Consider the following 15454-nt stretch of genomic DNA (forward strand, 5'->3'; position numbering starts at 1 on the left):
AGCTTTTGAGAGAGAACAGGACAGGGATTTGTGTGCAGCCCTGGGAAGCGAGAGGTGAGTCAGCAAGAGGGAGAGAGGTCCTCTGCTGGTAAGAGTTTCAAAGACGTTGTGGTCTTCAAATGAGAGCAGTTTCAGTTCCTTAGGAAGTGGGGGAGGCATTAGAGACGAAGCTGAGTGTGCCTGGGAGTCACCAGTCACCAGACTAAGTTGAGGGAAACAAGCATGTCATAGTACATAGTGGAGGAGTGGGACTTGAGGGTGGATAAGGTGGATAAGATGTGACAGCATATGATAGAGCTTAGTACCTGGGATTCTGATCCTGAAAAACTCTGAAGATGAAAGAAGTGGATACTAGAGTAGAATCCTGGGGACATGTTAGTGATGGTGGCAGGTGGTGTAAGGTAGGGAATATAAACCCATCCTCAAAGAACATGTATTTCATCCAGACTTGACCCTTAGTCTACCATTAAGAACCAGAACTCATTCTTACAACTCAATAAGATGAAGTATCCCAAGCTTTTAAAATAGGCAAAAGATTTGAATGTACGTTTTACCAAAGATATGTATGAATAGCAGCTAATAAGCACAGGAAAACATAAGCCCACACAAAGACTTGCACATCAGTGTTCACAGTAGTAGTATTCTTAGTAACCAAAAACCAAAGGCAATTCTAATGCTCATCAACTGGATAAACATCAAACGATAAACAAAATGTGCTATTTCTACACAATGGAATAATATCATTCAGCAATATAAAGGAACTACTAATGCATGTTACAACATGGATATTACGTCAAGTGAAAGAAGGCAGACTCAAAAGGTTACATATTGAATAATTCCATTTATATGAAATTTCCAGAAAGAGGTAAAACCATAGAAACAGAAAACAGATCAGTGGTTGTCTGGAACTGAGGGTGGCAGTGAAGACTAACTACAAACAGGCACAAGGGAACTTTCTGGGTGTTAGAATTAATCTAAAACTGAATTGTGATAGCTACACAACTATACAAATTCACTAAACATCATTGACTATACACTTAACAATTGGCAAAATTTATGATATATGAATCATACTCAGCAAAGCTGTTAAGACATAAGGAGCCTGATGAAATTCTGGATGGTCAAGGCAAGAGTTGGGATTCTGAGCTTTCTGACAACGCCACACATAGACCACTACCTCCACAAAAATACATACATACTACAGAGGCCAACACTTCCTGCACAGCAACAGACACTCAAACACTTGACTAGAAATATACATAGGCTTCTGTGATGTGAAAAGCTGTCTCTATCTTTCTTCCTCTTATTGAAAGACACCATTTGTACTACATAAAGGATGAATGTGAGTAATCCATACACAGTGCAGTTACCATCATGGCAAGTGTTTATTGATTGCATGGATAAATTTGCATGAAGTTTCACTTCCAGGACAGCACAATCTTAAAGTTGACACAGAATATTTCCTAAAACTAGTAAGTTTTAAGTAATAAGTTGTATGTATGTTGAGACCTACAAGCAAAAATTTTCCTACTTGTAGACAGGTCCACTGTCTTGCAGATGCTCAAATGGCATTCAGCTAAATTCCGAATACTCTTGAAGCTCATTCGAACAAAATTGGAGTGTCCCTATTCTTGCAGTTACTGATACCCAGTACTGTATGTGTGTCACACTTACTACAAGTGCTTTCATTAAAGTAAGTATTGACTTAGTTATCCAGCCAGCTGGCTTTTACATCCTGCGTCATTGTCCTGCAGCATCTAATATTGTGGACAGCTCCTTCCCCTTCCTTCTTGATATTTTTCTGGGATACTGCACTGTCTGGTTTTGTTTTGTTTTGTTTTATTTTTTGTTTTTTGCTTCTCAGTTGTTTTCCTTCCCCACACGGCTCTTCTTCCTTTTCTCACATCCCCCTGAGACACCACTACTATCTATTAGAATGGCTAACTACCTCCCTAACCCCCATCCCCAAACTGACACTGCCAAGTGCTGGTAAGGATGCTGAACAACTAGAACTCTTATATATTATGGTTAAGAATGTAAAATGATACATTTGGCAGTTTCTCATGTGGATAACAGTTGGCAGTTTCTCTTGAAGTTAAATATACATTTATCTTACAATCCAGTGTTTTGGTCTTCAGTGTCAGCCTCCTTCGACAATTTCCACCATTCCTATCAGCAGTAACCTTTGAATCTCTCTTCCTTGATGTTTTCATCAGAACCACAAATTTACCATGGTCAAAGTCAAGTTCTTCCCTGCCAACTGTCAGTTCCTCACTTCTTTATTTCTATTAATGGCATCACCATTATGCAATATGCCAAGTCCTTACCCTTGTTAGTGTACAGTTCTTCAATTTTTGAAGCATGCATACAGTTGTATGACCACCACCACCACAACCAGGATATAGAACAGTTGCATCATCCCAGAAAATTTCATTGTGCCCCTTTGAAGTCAGTTCCTATCTTATCCCTAGGACCTGGAAACAACTGATCTGGTTTCTATCTGTGTGGTTTTACATTTTCTAGAATGTCATATAAATGGAATCGTACAGTAAGTAGCGTTTGAGTCTGCCCCCTTTGCTTAGCATAATGCACTTGAGAGTAATTCTCATTGCTGTATCAGTAGTATCAATGTATCAGTAGTTACTCCTTTATTTTTAATTGTAATAAATAGACACACATAATAGTCATCATCTTAACCATTTTTAAGTGTTCAGTGCAATAGTGTTAACTATATACACATTGTTGTGTAACCCATCTCTAGAACTTCTTCATCTTGCAGAACTGAAACTCAGGATCTGAGCTGAACCACTCCCCATGTCTCCCTTCTCCCGGCCTCTCTGGCAACTACCATCCTACTTTCTGTTCCTAAGAGTTTAACTACTTTAGATATCTCATATAAAGTGAAATCAGGTAGTGTTTGTCTTTTTGTGACTGGCTTATTTCATTTAACATAATGTCCCCAAGATTCATCTGTGTTGTAGCATTTGACAGGATTTCCTTTTTTAAGGCTAAGTAATATTCCATTGTCTGCATATACCACATTTTCTTCATTCAACTGTCAATGGACATTTAGGTTACTTCTATCTTTGGCTCTTGTGAATAATGTTGCTATGAACATGGGTGTGCAAATAGCTCTTCATGATACTGATTTCATTTACTTTGAATATACACCCAGAAGTGGGATTGCTAGATCACACAGCAATTCTATTTTCAGTTTTTTGAGGAGCCTCCATACTGTTTTCCATAGCAGAGTAATTTATTCCTTTTTATTTCTGAGTAGTAGTCCATTGTATAGACTTTTACATTTTGTTTATCCATTCACTATTTGAAAGACATTTGGGTTCTTTCCAGTTTGAGGCAATTGCTTATATGTAATTATAACTGCTGTAACAGTTGCTTAAAGTTTTTTGTGTGAACATAATTTTTTTTCTTTTGAGTAAATATCTGTAAGTAGAATTACTGGATTGTAAGATAAATGTATATTTAACTTCAAGAGAAACTGCCAACTGTTATCCACATGAGAAACTGCCAAATGTATCATTTTACATTCTTAACCATAATATATAAGAGTTCTAGTTGTTCAGCATCCTTACCAGCACTTGGCAGTGTCAGTTTGGGGATGGGGGTTGGGGAGGTAGTTAGCCATTCTAATAGATAGTAGTGGTGTCTCATTTTCTTTTTAATCTGTATTCCCAAATGAGTAATGAGGTTAAACATCTTTTCTTGTGCTTATTTGCAACCTTATACCAACCTCCTTTCGTGAAATGTCCACTCAAATCTTTTTGCCATTTTTTGTTGTTTTAGCAGTTTATTTTCTGGGTTTCCTTTTTAAATTGGAATTTTTATTGAGTTGTTCAGAGTTCTGTATGTATTCAGAATACAGGTATGTGTTATGAGATTCGTGTCTTTGCCAATGTATTTTTTTCTAGTCTGTGGCTTGCCTTTTCCATTTTTTACTGCTATCTTTCAAAAAGCAGAAGTTTTAAATACTATTGAAAATTGAATATACCAGTTGATACAATTTTATTAATTTATCCATATTTTAATCAGCTGTGTCTTTTTTTTTTACAAATTGTGTTGTATCCCAATTGACTTACTCTTGAAAACTCAAATTTGGCTGTCTCCATTCCTCGCTTGCCTCAGCAATGCCCCTTTCTGTCCCTTTTTGTAGCTTATAAAATCTCTTGTGCCTAGTAAGTGCTTTGATCACCTGAGATAAAATTAAGCAGAGATTCTTCAGATGAGCTCACTGCTGGTGCTCAGATATTTCCAAAGGCTTGACCATACACAGTATGAACGTGACTGGCAGAGCTCTCCTGTCTTGAAACCAAAGCTGACTCGCATCCATCATTCCTGATGCACGCACACTACACACACACACCTGCATGGCCCTCATTCCCTCTCCCCTTTGCCCTGCACCCCTCCTCCTCCTCCTTGGTTCTCCCCCTCCCTGCCTCTCCCCCCCTCCTCCTCATGTCTCTCTCTCTCCCTCTCTCCCTCCTCTCCTCTTCCAGCTGCCCCTCTCTCCTCACCAGCAGCATTCTCCTCCCTCACCACCCCTCCCCCATCGTCCGGTCAGCCCAAAGCTGTTCAGGGGAGTTTGGAATGCAGACCGTCCAGTGCTTTTCCTGGAATTTGCCTCCCTCTCACGTCCCCCTCCCCTGAGTTTTCCAACCCTTCTCTGATACCCAGTTATTGCCCAAGTCCTATAATTCTCGGAAATTTACCCAACCCTGCCGCCTTTTTTGTGAATTTGCCTCCGGACACACCTATCTCCTAGGCTGCTGGTTAGGGTACATGATCACAGACAAGTAATCAGCCTCTCAGAACTTTGGTTTCCTCATCTTTAAAGCATCCACAAAAAACTGATTACAGGGTTGACATAAAGATTTTAAAAGATAGTATTTTTTTAAAGGGCATGATACCCATTCTGGGCTCATTGTATGATACGTCCTCTCTCCGCCCGCATTCGGGAGTTCAGTCTCGTCAGGGTCCATGCCATTATGCAGTAGCACCCCTCACCTCTTCTTGTTGAGAAATCTCCCAGCTGGCCCCTGTACACTCTGGATCAGCTTCTCTTACTTGTCAAAGCGCAGTGTTTACAGATACAGTCTCCTGGAGCTCAACCCCAGTCATGTGCCATCGATTTCAGCTTAACCTGCTTTCAGTATCCAGAACCCCTACCGCATGGTCCCATTTTAATCTTATCTATCCCTTGTCCCTCATCCACTCCACACATCAAGAAGAGTGACCTATTGTCCTTACAGTTCAAAAAAACATGTAATGTACTCTCACCCCTGGACTCTCTCCCTCCATCCAGAACACTCTTCTGCCCTCACATCCCATGTACCTATAAAACAAATTTCCCTGTTCTTAAAGACCCACTTTCCTGTCATTTCTTCCCAAAGCCTTTCTCATTACCCCACTAATATCTCTGACTTGTCACAACATTTGTACCTCTCTTCTATTATTGCTCTCTATTACAGTTATTATATCTTATGGTTCTATGTGACAGTTAATTACATAATACTCTTAACCCTGTTAAATCAGCCTTGGACCCTATGTAGTAATTTGGACAATACCCTCCTTGTGCACTATCAAGGGTCAGTCGATACTTGAACTGATTTAAATTTTAATGCACATTCTGGAATTTGAATGTTAACACAATGAAGTTGTCAAAAGTGACTCATAAGATTTTTAGGCTTTGAAAACTGATTTTGAAAGGCTACAAAAGATTGCAAAGTTATCTAGATCCCACCTGGATGGAGTTTGTTTTCTCTTTGGATCAAGGCAGTCAGTGGCCTTAAAGGACTCTTGCATTTGGGCAAAGGGAAACAGCCATTCATGGAGATTTGTATCAGCAACTAATAATATATGCCTCATTTCTTTCTTTCAGTCAGTCACAGTATTCAAAGATATGCTTTATTCATTGCTTTGTTTATTGCTCAATATTATGAGCTTCACTTGCTTCTCAATGTCATGTTTTCCCACTCTGCTTATCTGGTCCATATTTTCCTTTCACCTCAAGCTTCTTTTTTCTCAGGGCCTCATTTCTCCCCAGTGTTGCTCCATAGTCTGTGAGTGGCCTGGAAGTGTTGCTAAGCACGAACTGGCTTCCTGGGTCTTCTGCCCAGGCAGGACATGCACTTGCTGACTTAACTTTCTTTGTGTCATCCTCCCCTTGGCCCATGTCCAAAGGGAGATAATATGTATGACCTGATCTATTCTGAGCAGAGTGCTTTAAATCAAGAAACTGCATATTTAAGTGCAGTTTAGTAGCCCAAGCAAGACCCAAGAGTCAAGAACTCTTAAATGTTTATCCCAGTGTGAATTCAAGTTTATTGGGGAATTCTTAGCAAATCACTTAACCTCACTGTGTCCCTATGATCTTCCTATAAAGTACTGATACAGCTGTTTTATATTAATCTTGTACTTTAACATTTTTAAATTATAGTTATTTTATTGAAATTAGTTTTCAATAGAGAGCCTTATTGCCTAGCAGTTTTATTACTTCTGATTTACTTAAACTTTTAACATTAACATTTAGATGTGCTTATATTTTTTTTCTTGTTTTTATTATGTTTTTGGTTACATTTCTTAGAGTATATTTACATTCATTTGGAAATCTGACAAATTTAAATATTGGAAAGCTCCTTCTTCATCTTTTACTAATAATATAGAGTCATAGTGAAGCTATTGGAAAAAACAAGGATTAGAAACATGTTAACGCTTTGACCCTGTAAGAGAGAACTTGGAAATCGTACTCAACTAAGTACAGATGAAATCTTAACCATCATGTGGACTTCAGATGTTCTTTTTAAAAACTTTACATTTACTTGTAATCTAAACTTTATCCAATTCTGGCTAAACCAAGACATAAGAATGTATAGTTTACTAAATGCCTTTAAGGAAACTTGTGCCCAAAACAACAGTAGTGTTGAATATACCAAGCCAAGTTTAGTCATCAGGATCTACTGATCACCTTTCGTATTTGTGCAGTCCCACTTCTCACCTGGGTTCTCCCTCCCTTGTTTGACTAGTGGTCCTTCGGCGTGCTCCTCTGGGAGCTGATGACGAGGGGAGCGCCACCTTACCCTGATGTCAACACCTTTGATATAACAGTTTACTTATTGCAAGGCAGAAGGCTCTTACAACCTGAATACTGCCCAGATCCCTTGTAAGTAGGAACTCCAACGGTCTTACATAGCTCTCATACTCTTTACTTTTACCAAAACACTTGCCTTCAAGGGGTCTCTCATGGAATTTCTTCCTTTCTGGAACAGGTATGAAGTTATGCTAAAATGCTGGCACCCTAAAGCTGAACTGCGCCCATCCTTTTCTGAACTGGTGTCCAGGATATCAGCAATATTCTCTACTTTCATCGGGGAGCACTATGTCCATGTGAACGCTACTTATGTGAATGTCAAATGCATTGCTCCATATCCTTCTCTGTTGTCATCACAAGATAACATTGGTGGTGAAGGGGACACATGATGGATGGATACCCCCCCAGCCCTCTTCTGTGAAACATCATAGAACTCTCCAAACAAGTCCACACTTTGTCCAGTATTTTTTTTACTGCCTGGCCATTGAAAGGTCACCAGATACTTTTTGCTTTTGCCAAAATTGCACTATTATAAGACCTTATATTGTTACTTTAAGTGACTGGATTCAGAGGAATTTCTCATCTGACAAAGCAACAGAGCCAGAAGCTTGGTCCCACAGGCCAGCGACCAAGTGGCAGCCATCCAGCAGTGGGGACGTTCCTGTCGCAATCATGCCAAAACCTGAACTCCAGGTTGATATTTAAAAAAATCAAGATCCCACCTGATTTCATATGGGGAACTGAGGCAATGAATTTTGAGGGCTTCTTGATCACAGAAGATTCAGGAGTGGCAGTGTCCAAGACAGACATGACAGCTGTGGGACCAGGCAGGCCACTAATTTAGAATTAAAATGTTTCAAAGAACTTTAATGTGTTGTATGGTCACTAACATTTTTCATTGCTGATGTTGTCCTTTTAGGCAGACATTCCCTTATAGTTTTTGCATATGCATTCCTTTTTTTGGAGAAATATCCATAGGCAATGCAGTCAGCATTTCAAAACAGCAGAACATAAAATATGTTTATAAATTTATAGGGATATTTACATATTGTACATAGATGAAATTAAGGTTTTCATAAAATAGTTTAGTCATAATGAAATATTTGGTTGTCATTTAAAAGTCAGCTGTTTGAGAATAATAGTGTTCTATGAATGTGGACATTTAGATGTTTTGTCTATTTTTTTTAAATGATGACTGAAAATAAAACAATTACTAGTGATGAGTGTTTTTAAAGATAACTAAGCATGTTTTTAAAGCAGAATACATCTGACTAAAAGACTCATTGGTTCCAATCGTGGCTCCTATGTAAAGCAAAGAAAAGATTTGATGGGCTGGAAATATTAGCCTCTTTCTCAGGTGGTATCATCCCACCCCACAAGCAATTGGAGACAGTGACTTTGGGAGATTGCAGTTTTTCACTAAAACATGTTTCGTGTTAAGCAAAACATATTTAAAGAGGGGGAAGGAAAAAAGGCAGTTCAAAGTCCTGGCCATTTCACCTGGCTGAGCAGTCACTCTGGGTAGGGCTTTTGTGACGTTCTGTTCTGTGGGATTTTGTGCTTACTACTGTATAGTGCATGTGGCACAGGATGCTCTAACTGGTTCTGTCTGTGTAAACATTTAAAGTGTTTTATTTTTATAAAAATGTTTATTTTTAATGATATAAGAAAACTTTTGTTAGGCCACAAAATACTGCACTGTGAACATTTTCAGAAAAGTTATGTCAGGCTTGGATTAATAACAGCGTGGTTTTAAATTACTGTAAATAGTGATAACGAACTGTACCGATTGCCAGTACACCCCACCCTCATTACATCAGCAGGACTTGAAGCCAAGGGTTAACACAGCAAGCTATAAAGAGGGTGTGTTACACTGAAACCCAATAGTGGAGTTGGGCTGGTGTTGCAAGAGAGTGATTACAACTAAAAGCTCTTTGACAGTGGTGGAATTTACCAGAAGACACAAGGAACTGCAGAGATATTCCAATTCAAATATTACTGTTTCAGAAGTATAAAGAGTAATAGTTATGCACAGAATGCTGCAAATGGTAGACAACAAAAATAATCTCTGCAGAAAGGAATAACGATCTCTACTGATGTAAAGAGAATGAATGCATCAAGAACAGAAAGAGCTTATGGAAGCAACCCATCGATAAGTCTGCACACCTGTACATGTGCTTGAGAAAGTTGCAATGTGAAAATCATGTTTGCTATTTATAAATATGTCCTTAGGTTAATGTGTCTGGACAGATTGTGGGAGTTAGTGATTCTTATAAGAATTAGATACTTGTCACTGCCTATACCTGCAGTTGAGCTGAATGGTACTTTGTATGTTAATAGTTGTTGTTCTGATAAATCATACAATTAAAATAAAGTGATGTATCATCTTGTTATCAGAGCTTGTTATTACTAGTCATGCTTGATTACCACTCATTTACATAATAACAGAGGAAACCTAAGATTGATTTCACCTGGCTGCATCAAAATCATCCATTCATGAGAGTCTTCACCAAGTTAAAGCCTGGGCAGCTAAAAGAATTTGCATCCTTGAATCTCAGGAAATCTTTCTTTCTAAAGGTGGTTTGCCCCAAGTTGCCAAATTACCTGCTCTTCTCCAGCAAGATGCATCCTTGGACCAGAAGATACAACAATGGAACTCGATCCACAGTGCCACAGTTGGTGCAGATAGCTAGCTGGGAGTTGGAAGAGAGAGACCTTAACCCCTGAAACCTACTCTTTCCATCTTCACAGGTTCCCACCATTCAGGAACCCCCAGTCAGTACAGTAACTACCTTCAGGTTATCTCCATGAATATTTCTTGTATTGGTATGGGAATTCAAAGGTGATACTTTATTCATGCAAGAATTATGTAGCACTTTGGAGCAATTTGATTTTTTTTAAAAAGGCCCACATTTAAACTGGCACCTACAAAATATAGTGGGGGTCAATTGAGAGAGAATGCAATTTGTGTGCACAGCCAAATTCCCTTCCAGATGCATTTCTCCTCATCCTCATCAACATTTATTATCTTTTTGATAACAGCCACTCTAACAGTTGTGAGGTGATATCTCACTGTGGTTTCAATTTGCATTTCCCTGATGATTAGTGATGTTGAGTATCTTCTCATGTACCTGTTGGCCATCTGTATGTTTGGAAAAGAATGTCTATCAGATCCTCTGCCCATTTTTTAATCAGATTGGGTTTTTGCTGTTGAGTTGTATGAGTTCTTTATATATTTTGGATATTATTTCCTTATCAGATACGTGGTTTATAAGTATTTTCTTCCATTCAGTACATTGCCTTGTCATTTTGTTTCCTTTGCTGTGCAGTAGCTTTTTAGTTTGATGTAGTTTCACTTATTTCTACTGTGTTGCCTTTGCTTTTTGTGTCAGACTCAAAAAAATCATCAAGGCCTCCCTCAAAGAGCATACTACCTCTGTTTTCTTCTGGGAATTTGATGGTTTCAGGTCTTATGTTCAAGTCTTTGAGTTAATTTTTGTATATGGTGTAAGACAGCAGTCCAATTTCACTCTTGCATGTAGCTGTCCAGTTTTCTCATCACCATTTATTGAAAAGACTGTCCTTTCCTCAACTTATATTCTTGGCTCCTTTGTCATAAATTAATTGGCCATATATGTATGGACTTATTTCTGGGCTCTGTATTCTGTTCCATTGATTGATGTATCTATTTTTAATTGCATTATCTACCATACTGTTTTGATTACTCTAACTTTGTAATATGGTTTGAAACCAGGCAGGGCATGACAGTTTAAACATACCAAAGTGAAGCCTCCAAGGAAATAGTTGAGGCTCTGACTTACCTTGGGCAAGATACTGAACCTTTCTCAACCTAAGTGTCTTCATCTGTCAAATAGGTAAATCCTACTCACTTCACAAAGCTGTTTGAGGACTAAAATATAGTGTGTAAAGGCACCTGGTACATCATAGTTGATCAGTAATTGCAATATTATTGTTATCCTAAGTCTTGGACAGTAAAAATGTAAATGTATCCTGTGTTTGGTTGAAAGGGAAATTCAGCCTGAAAAGGACCTTACAGACATTTAAATCCAAATACTTACCCATCCTTCACCTCATGCCTGCTTTATACAGTAGAAACAGAGCTGTGATTTCACCTCATCCTTCAGTATTGATATGGCAGTGTGGGCAGGGGATGAGAAGGGTGGCAAGATCTTGCCTACTTTCCTTAGTGTAGGACACCTAAAGAATACCTCCATCCCTTCTTTCTACAAACTCCCTATTATTCCTTTAATCACCACTCCAATGACTAGTTTCCTTTTTTCTTGTTTAGCCTTAAGACCTAGAATACACAACAGACTTGGAAAAAAACAATCCATCTAAATTACAGGAAAGTTTCAGGAGAGCACAGTGACACAGTCATAATCCTTAATATTCACATGTAGAGTTTATTACTATTCATTGTTTTGCTCAAATAAATGGTTAAGGATTATTCAGAATCAGGAAAAAGACTACATACAGTACTACTTTAGTTATATGGTATGTGTTTGGAAAATAAGGAATACTTCATTAATATTGCAATCCATCTAGATGGCTAGACACACAGGTAACTATACAGATACACACAATTCACTCTTGTGACCCTTTAGACAATTTCAAGAGATTAGGTATGCAGACATTGTACCCCAAAGGAAGAAATGCTTATTGCTTTTAATTCCATAAAACATTTTTCCTTTTCATAGTTGACATTCTTCTTCAAGACTATCTTAATTCCCTATCTATCAAAAATTGGAAATAACTTCAGTCATAAACCAGTGAAATATTTTAGTTGGTGAATTGAAGGTAATAAAACAGAGGCTTGCCCAACTGTCCTTTGTTGTAAATTACAACAGAGGTCTAGATTACATCAGCCAAAGGTATTGATCACAACGCTGAGAGGTTTATAACTACTATTGACTTATCATGTGACCCTGGAGCAGAAATCTAGGAAAATTGCAAAAGCATATCTATGGTAATGAAAAGCCCATTATTAATAGGACATACTATTCTGGCATCTAACTACTATGTTGGCTTCAAGGCAAATATTTAACAAATGCTGGTAACAGAAAGAATTGTCTTCTCCCTTTTCTCCATTGCATACTTCTAAGCTATTCTGATCATGTGTTTTCCTTCTTATCAATAAAAAATGGCTAAAGAAAACTGATATGAATTCATTAGTCCCATATAAAAATAGCATCCAAATATCCAAATAGTTCCTAATCCTTTATTTTTTTTAATGAAGAGCTAACTTCCCATTTAGATCAATTTAGAATAGGGCCCAGGTACTATTATCCTAGACAGTTAAACCCTACCTGGTTAAGCATTTGGAAAACTAGTCAGCATTAAAGAAGCATGAGAATAGCCATATAAGGATGTTTAAACAAAAAATTTTAATGTAAGTGAACTAGTACTAAAGTACCATTATTTTGAAGCTCTGGATCCAGATTATAATGATAGTTAATTTTTGTCCTTTTCATGAAAAGCAGACCTTTGCCTTTTTGCATTCACTTTTTCACTGTCACATGCATACATTCTTTTCACCACATGAGTTCCAGGCTGGCAAAAACATCCACTAAATCCTTGGACCTCTGGGCTGGAACGACAAAAATGCATAAAATCTTACCAGGCCAAAAGAGATCAACTTTAAAAATCTTTGGCATCCAAACATTTCAGAACTGTTTTTCACTGACTACCCAAACCATTTGTGTTCCCCATGACGGTTCATGGGATCTGTTATACCAGTTCCTACTTTTATTGGGCAGCCTGCATTTTATAAGCACCATATTTCTTTGCCTTTCTTGGTTGTTTATAATTTTCAAAGTTGTTTTATGAGTTTTCTTTCTGTCTCTTACTGAACGTGTAGGAAAGACATAATGGACAGACCACTGCCAGCAAAAGCCATCACTTTGACATGCCACTGTGTTCCAGTGACATCTGCTCTTTCCATTACAGTCAAGCTGGGCCTTTCCTTCTGTATAACTGTGACTAAAGCACGACCGTATTCATTGGTGACAACAATCCTTGTAAATAAGAAAGCTAATAAATTCAGAGCCTTTGTGAAATCCTGCCCCACACATCTGAAGTCAGTCATTTTATCTTCAGAGATTATTTCAGAAGTCCCAATAAAGAAAAGTTACAGAGAAACCCAAATATTCCATCAGGATACTTTGCAAAGATGTTTCTAATTTTTTGTTGGACTATGAGAATTAAACAGAGAATTAAAATTCGCTTCAGTGGTAGCCGAAAGGTCTATGAAACACATGGGTAAAGCAAGAAATCACTATCACAAAGACACTAAAAAAAAACAAGTTTCAGAAAGAAAACGTTCAGTGTTAAAGTTACATAAATATTTTCTCTGAAAATGGACTTAATTGATAAAAATAATAATGATAATAATAATGATCTCATCCCAAGGCATGTCATAGGAATTAATGACTGTCTGGAAGCTAATGGGCTAAGGTAATGCTCTCAGGAATTAGTCTTGCTTAATGAAATACTGTTAGTTTAGTAAATGAATGCTTAAAGTGACAGAAAGTAAAGGATCAGGGCTGCCACCAATGAGCTTGGTGGATTTGTAGAGGGGGGAAATAAAGCTAATGCAAAAATGTGTCCCATGCTATTCTTACTAATTGTTTTACTTATTTGTGATTCAGGAAGAAATACATAACCTTTACAATCTTTCCTGTCATACATCTATCCCAATTTTTATCTGAGGATATGTTTGATTAAGGATTGCTTTATTGACAGAGAATTAACATGTTCTTAAAAATACAACTCCCTGTAGGGCAGACATATCAAATTTTAAATTATGATTACTTTGAATCATTTTATTTTTAATAGTCTGATGTGAAGAAAATGTGGTTCTTCTATGTGAGCTTTAGAATATTGTCTCCAAATTATACTCGGCTTAGAAGCCATCACTCAATCTTATTCCAAGGTTATTCTAACAACTGACATCCTGATTCTGCCCTCTGCATATTGGGTCTTCTTATAATCTAAAACCAGCTATAAAATTATATATCTGGTTACATCATTTTGCAGCTTGAAAAGTTATGTCCATTCTTAGATGTTCCCTGCATCAGTTCTTCATGTTGTTAGGTGTTGCTTTATTTTTATTATATATCTTCATGGAAAAACTTTTTAATTATTCAAAAAGATATAATGTGGAAAGGAAATATCCTCTGACCACTCTTCCACACCCTCTCTGCTCACTCTCAAAGAATGACCCATGTTAACACTTCCTTGTATATTCTCCCGGAAATTTCCACCCTACATCAGTTCTAAACTAAACCAGACACTTCCAGGACATCTCTCAAAAGGTTCATTTGTTGACCAAATTACTATGCCACATAATCTCCGCAGTCAAGAGACTGTCTCTCTACCTCTGTGACTTTGAACTTCCACCAAAAATACCCCCTGTATAAGCAGGACTGTATAAGCAGGACTAAATCAAGCTATTTGGGCTACCATCCCCCCAACCTGGCTTATCATTTGGTGTCACTTCAAACTGATAATCTTTAATATTTTCTCAACTTTTATTTAAAGAAAGATGAAATTGAAATGATTTTCTCTTAATACAAAAAATCTAGAGCAGATTTTCTTATTCCTATTTAACAAACCAGAATCAAAATACTAAAAAAAAAAAAAAAAAATCAGCAAAATATTGCACTTTCCTAAAATTCTACTTCTCTTTTGTAATATTCCAAACCAAACGGCTTAAATATTATAAAGAATTTTCAATTTAGGTAATAAAAATAAATCACCCATTTGCATGATAAGCAGCATTCTGTGAGGGACTATTTCAGAATTTCAGCTGACTGATGACTTTTAGCTGACTGGGATGGTGCTGCTATGTGTGGCAAACATATACCACAGAGATGGGCTGTTTACTTAGCAAGCTATTTTGCTTCACTCCAACTGTCCTTTGGCAGGAGCACACCCAACCTAATTTTGTCCATTACATAAGGAACCACATGTGGAAACCTGAATCACCTGACCTCATATTACCGACTGAATCCAGTCATAATTCAGTTCCCAGTGACCTGGCGGGCATGCTCCTTAGTCTCCTTCTGAAGAGAAGCACTGTAGCATAGACGCTGGGTGGACACCTTTGGAATCAGACACTCTAGGCTTGAATTATTCCCACCACTTACCAGTAATGTGATTTTGGACTAGCTGCTAAACCTTCCTCAGCCTGGTTTCCACATCTATAAAATGGAAACACAAATAGTGACTTCCTAATAAGACCATGCAAGTATTGAATGAAACGATGCATGCAAAACTCTCAGTAAGTGGCAGTCATTATTTCTGGAGACTTTGATTTTTACCATTATT

General features: G+C 37.7%; 1 protein-coding gene across 3 annotated transcripts in view; it reads left to right on the plus strand.

Annotated features, from left to right (window-relative positions):
- The window catches only part of MET (MET proto-oncogene, receptor tyrosine kinase), a 111136-nt gene extending 97963 nt beyond the window's left edge, over positions 1-13173 (plus strand). For 2 of the 3 annotated variants that reach the window (XM_036931524.2, XM_036931525.2), the window contains 2 exons: positions 7041-7177; positions 7284-9498. In XM_036931524.2, coding sequence (XP_036787419.2) covers positions 7041-7177; positions 7284-7494 — 348 coding nt within the window. In that variant the 3' untranslated portion in view covers positions 7495-9498. Of the gene's footprint in view, positions 1-7040; positions 7178-7283; positions 9499-12983 lie in introns of those variants that run through there. The other variant, XM_057504698.1, reaches the window with a different exon arrangement.
- The last annotated feature ends 2281 nt before the right edge of the window (positions 13174-15454 follow it).

This window comes from Manis pentadactyla, chromosome 7 (genome assembly GCF_030020395.1).
Source record: "Manis pentadactyla isolate mManPen7 chromosome 7, mManPen7.hap1, whole genome shotgun sequence".
NCBI lineage: Eukaryota > Metazoa > Chordata > Mammalia > Pholidota > Manidae > Manis > Manis pentadactyla.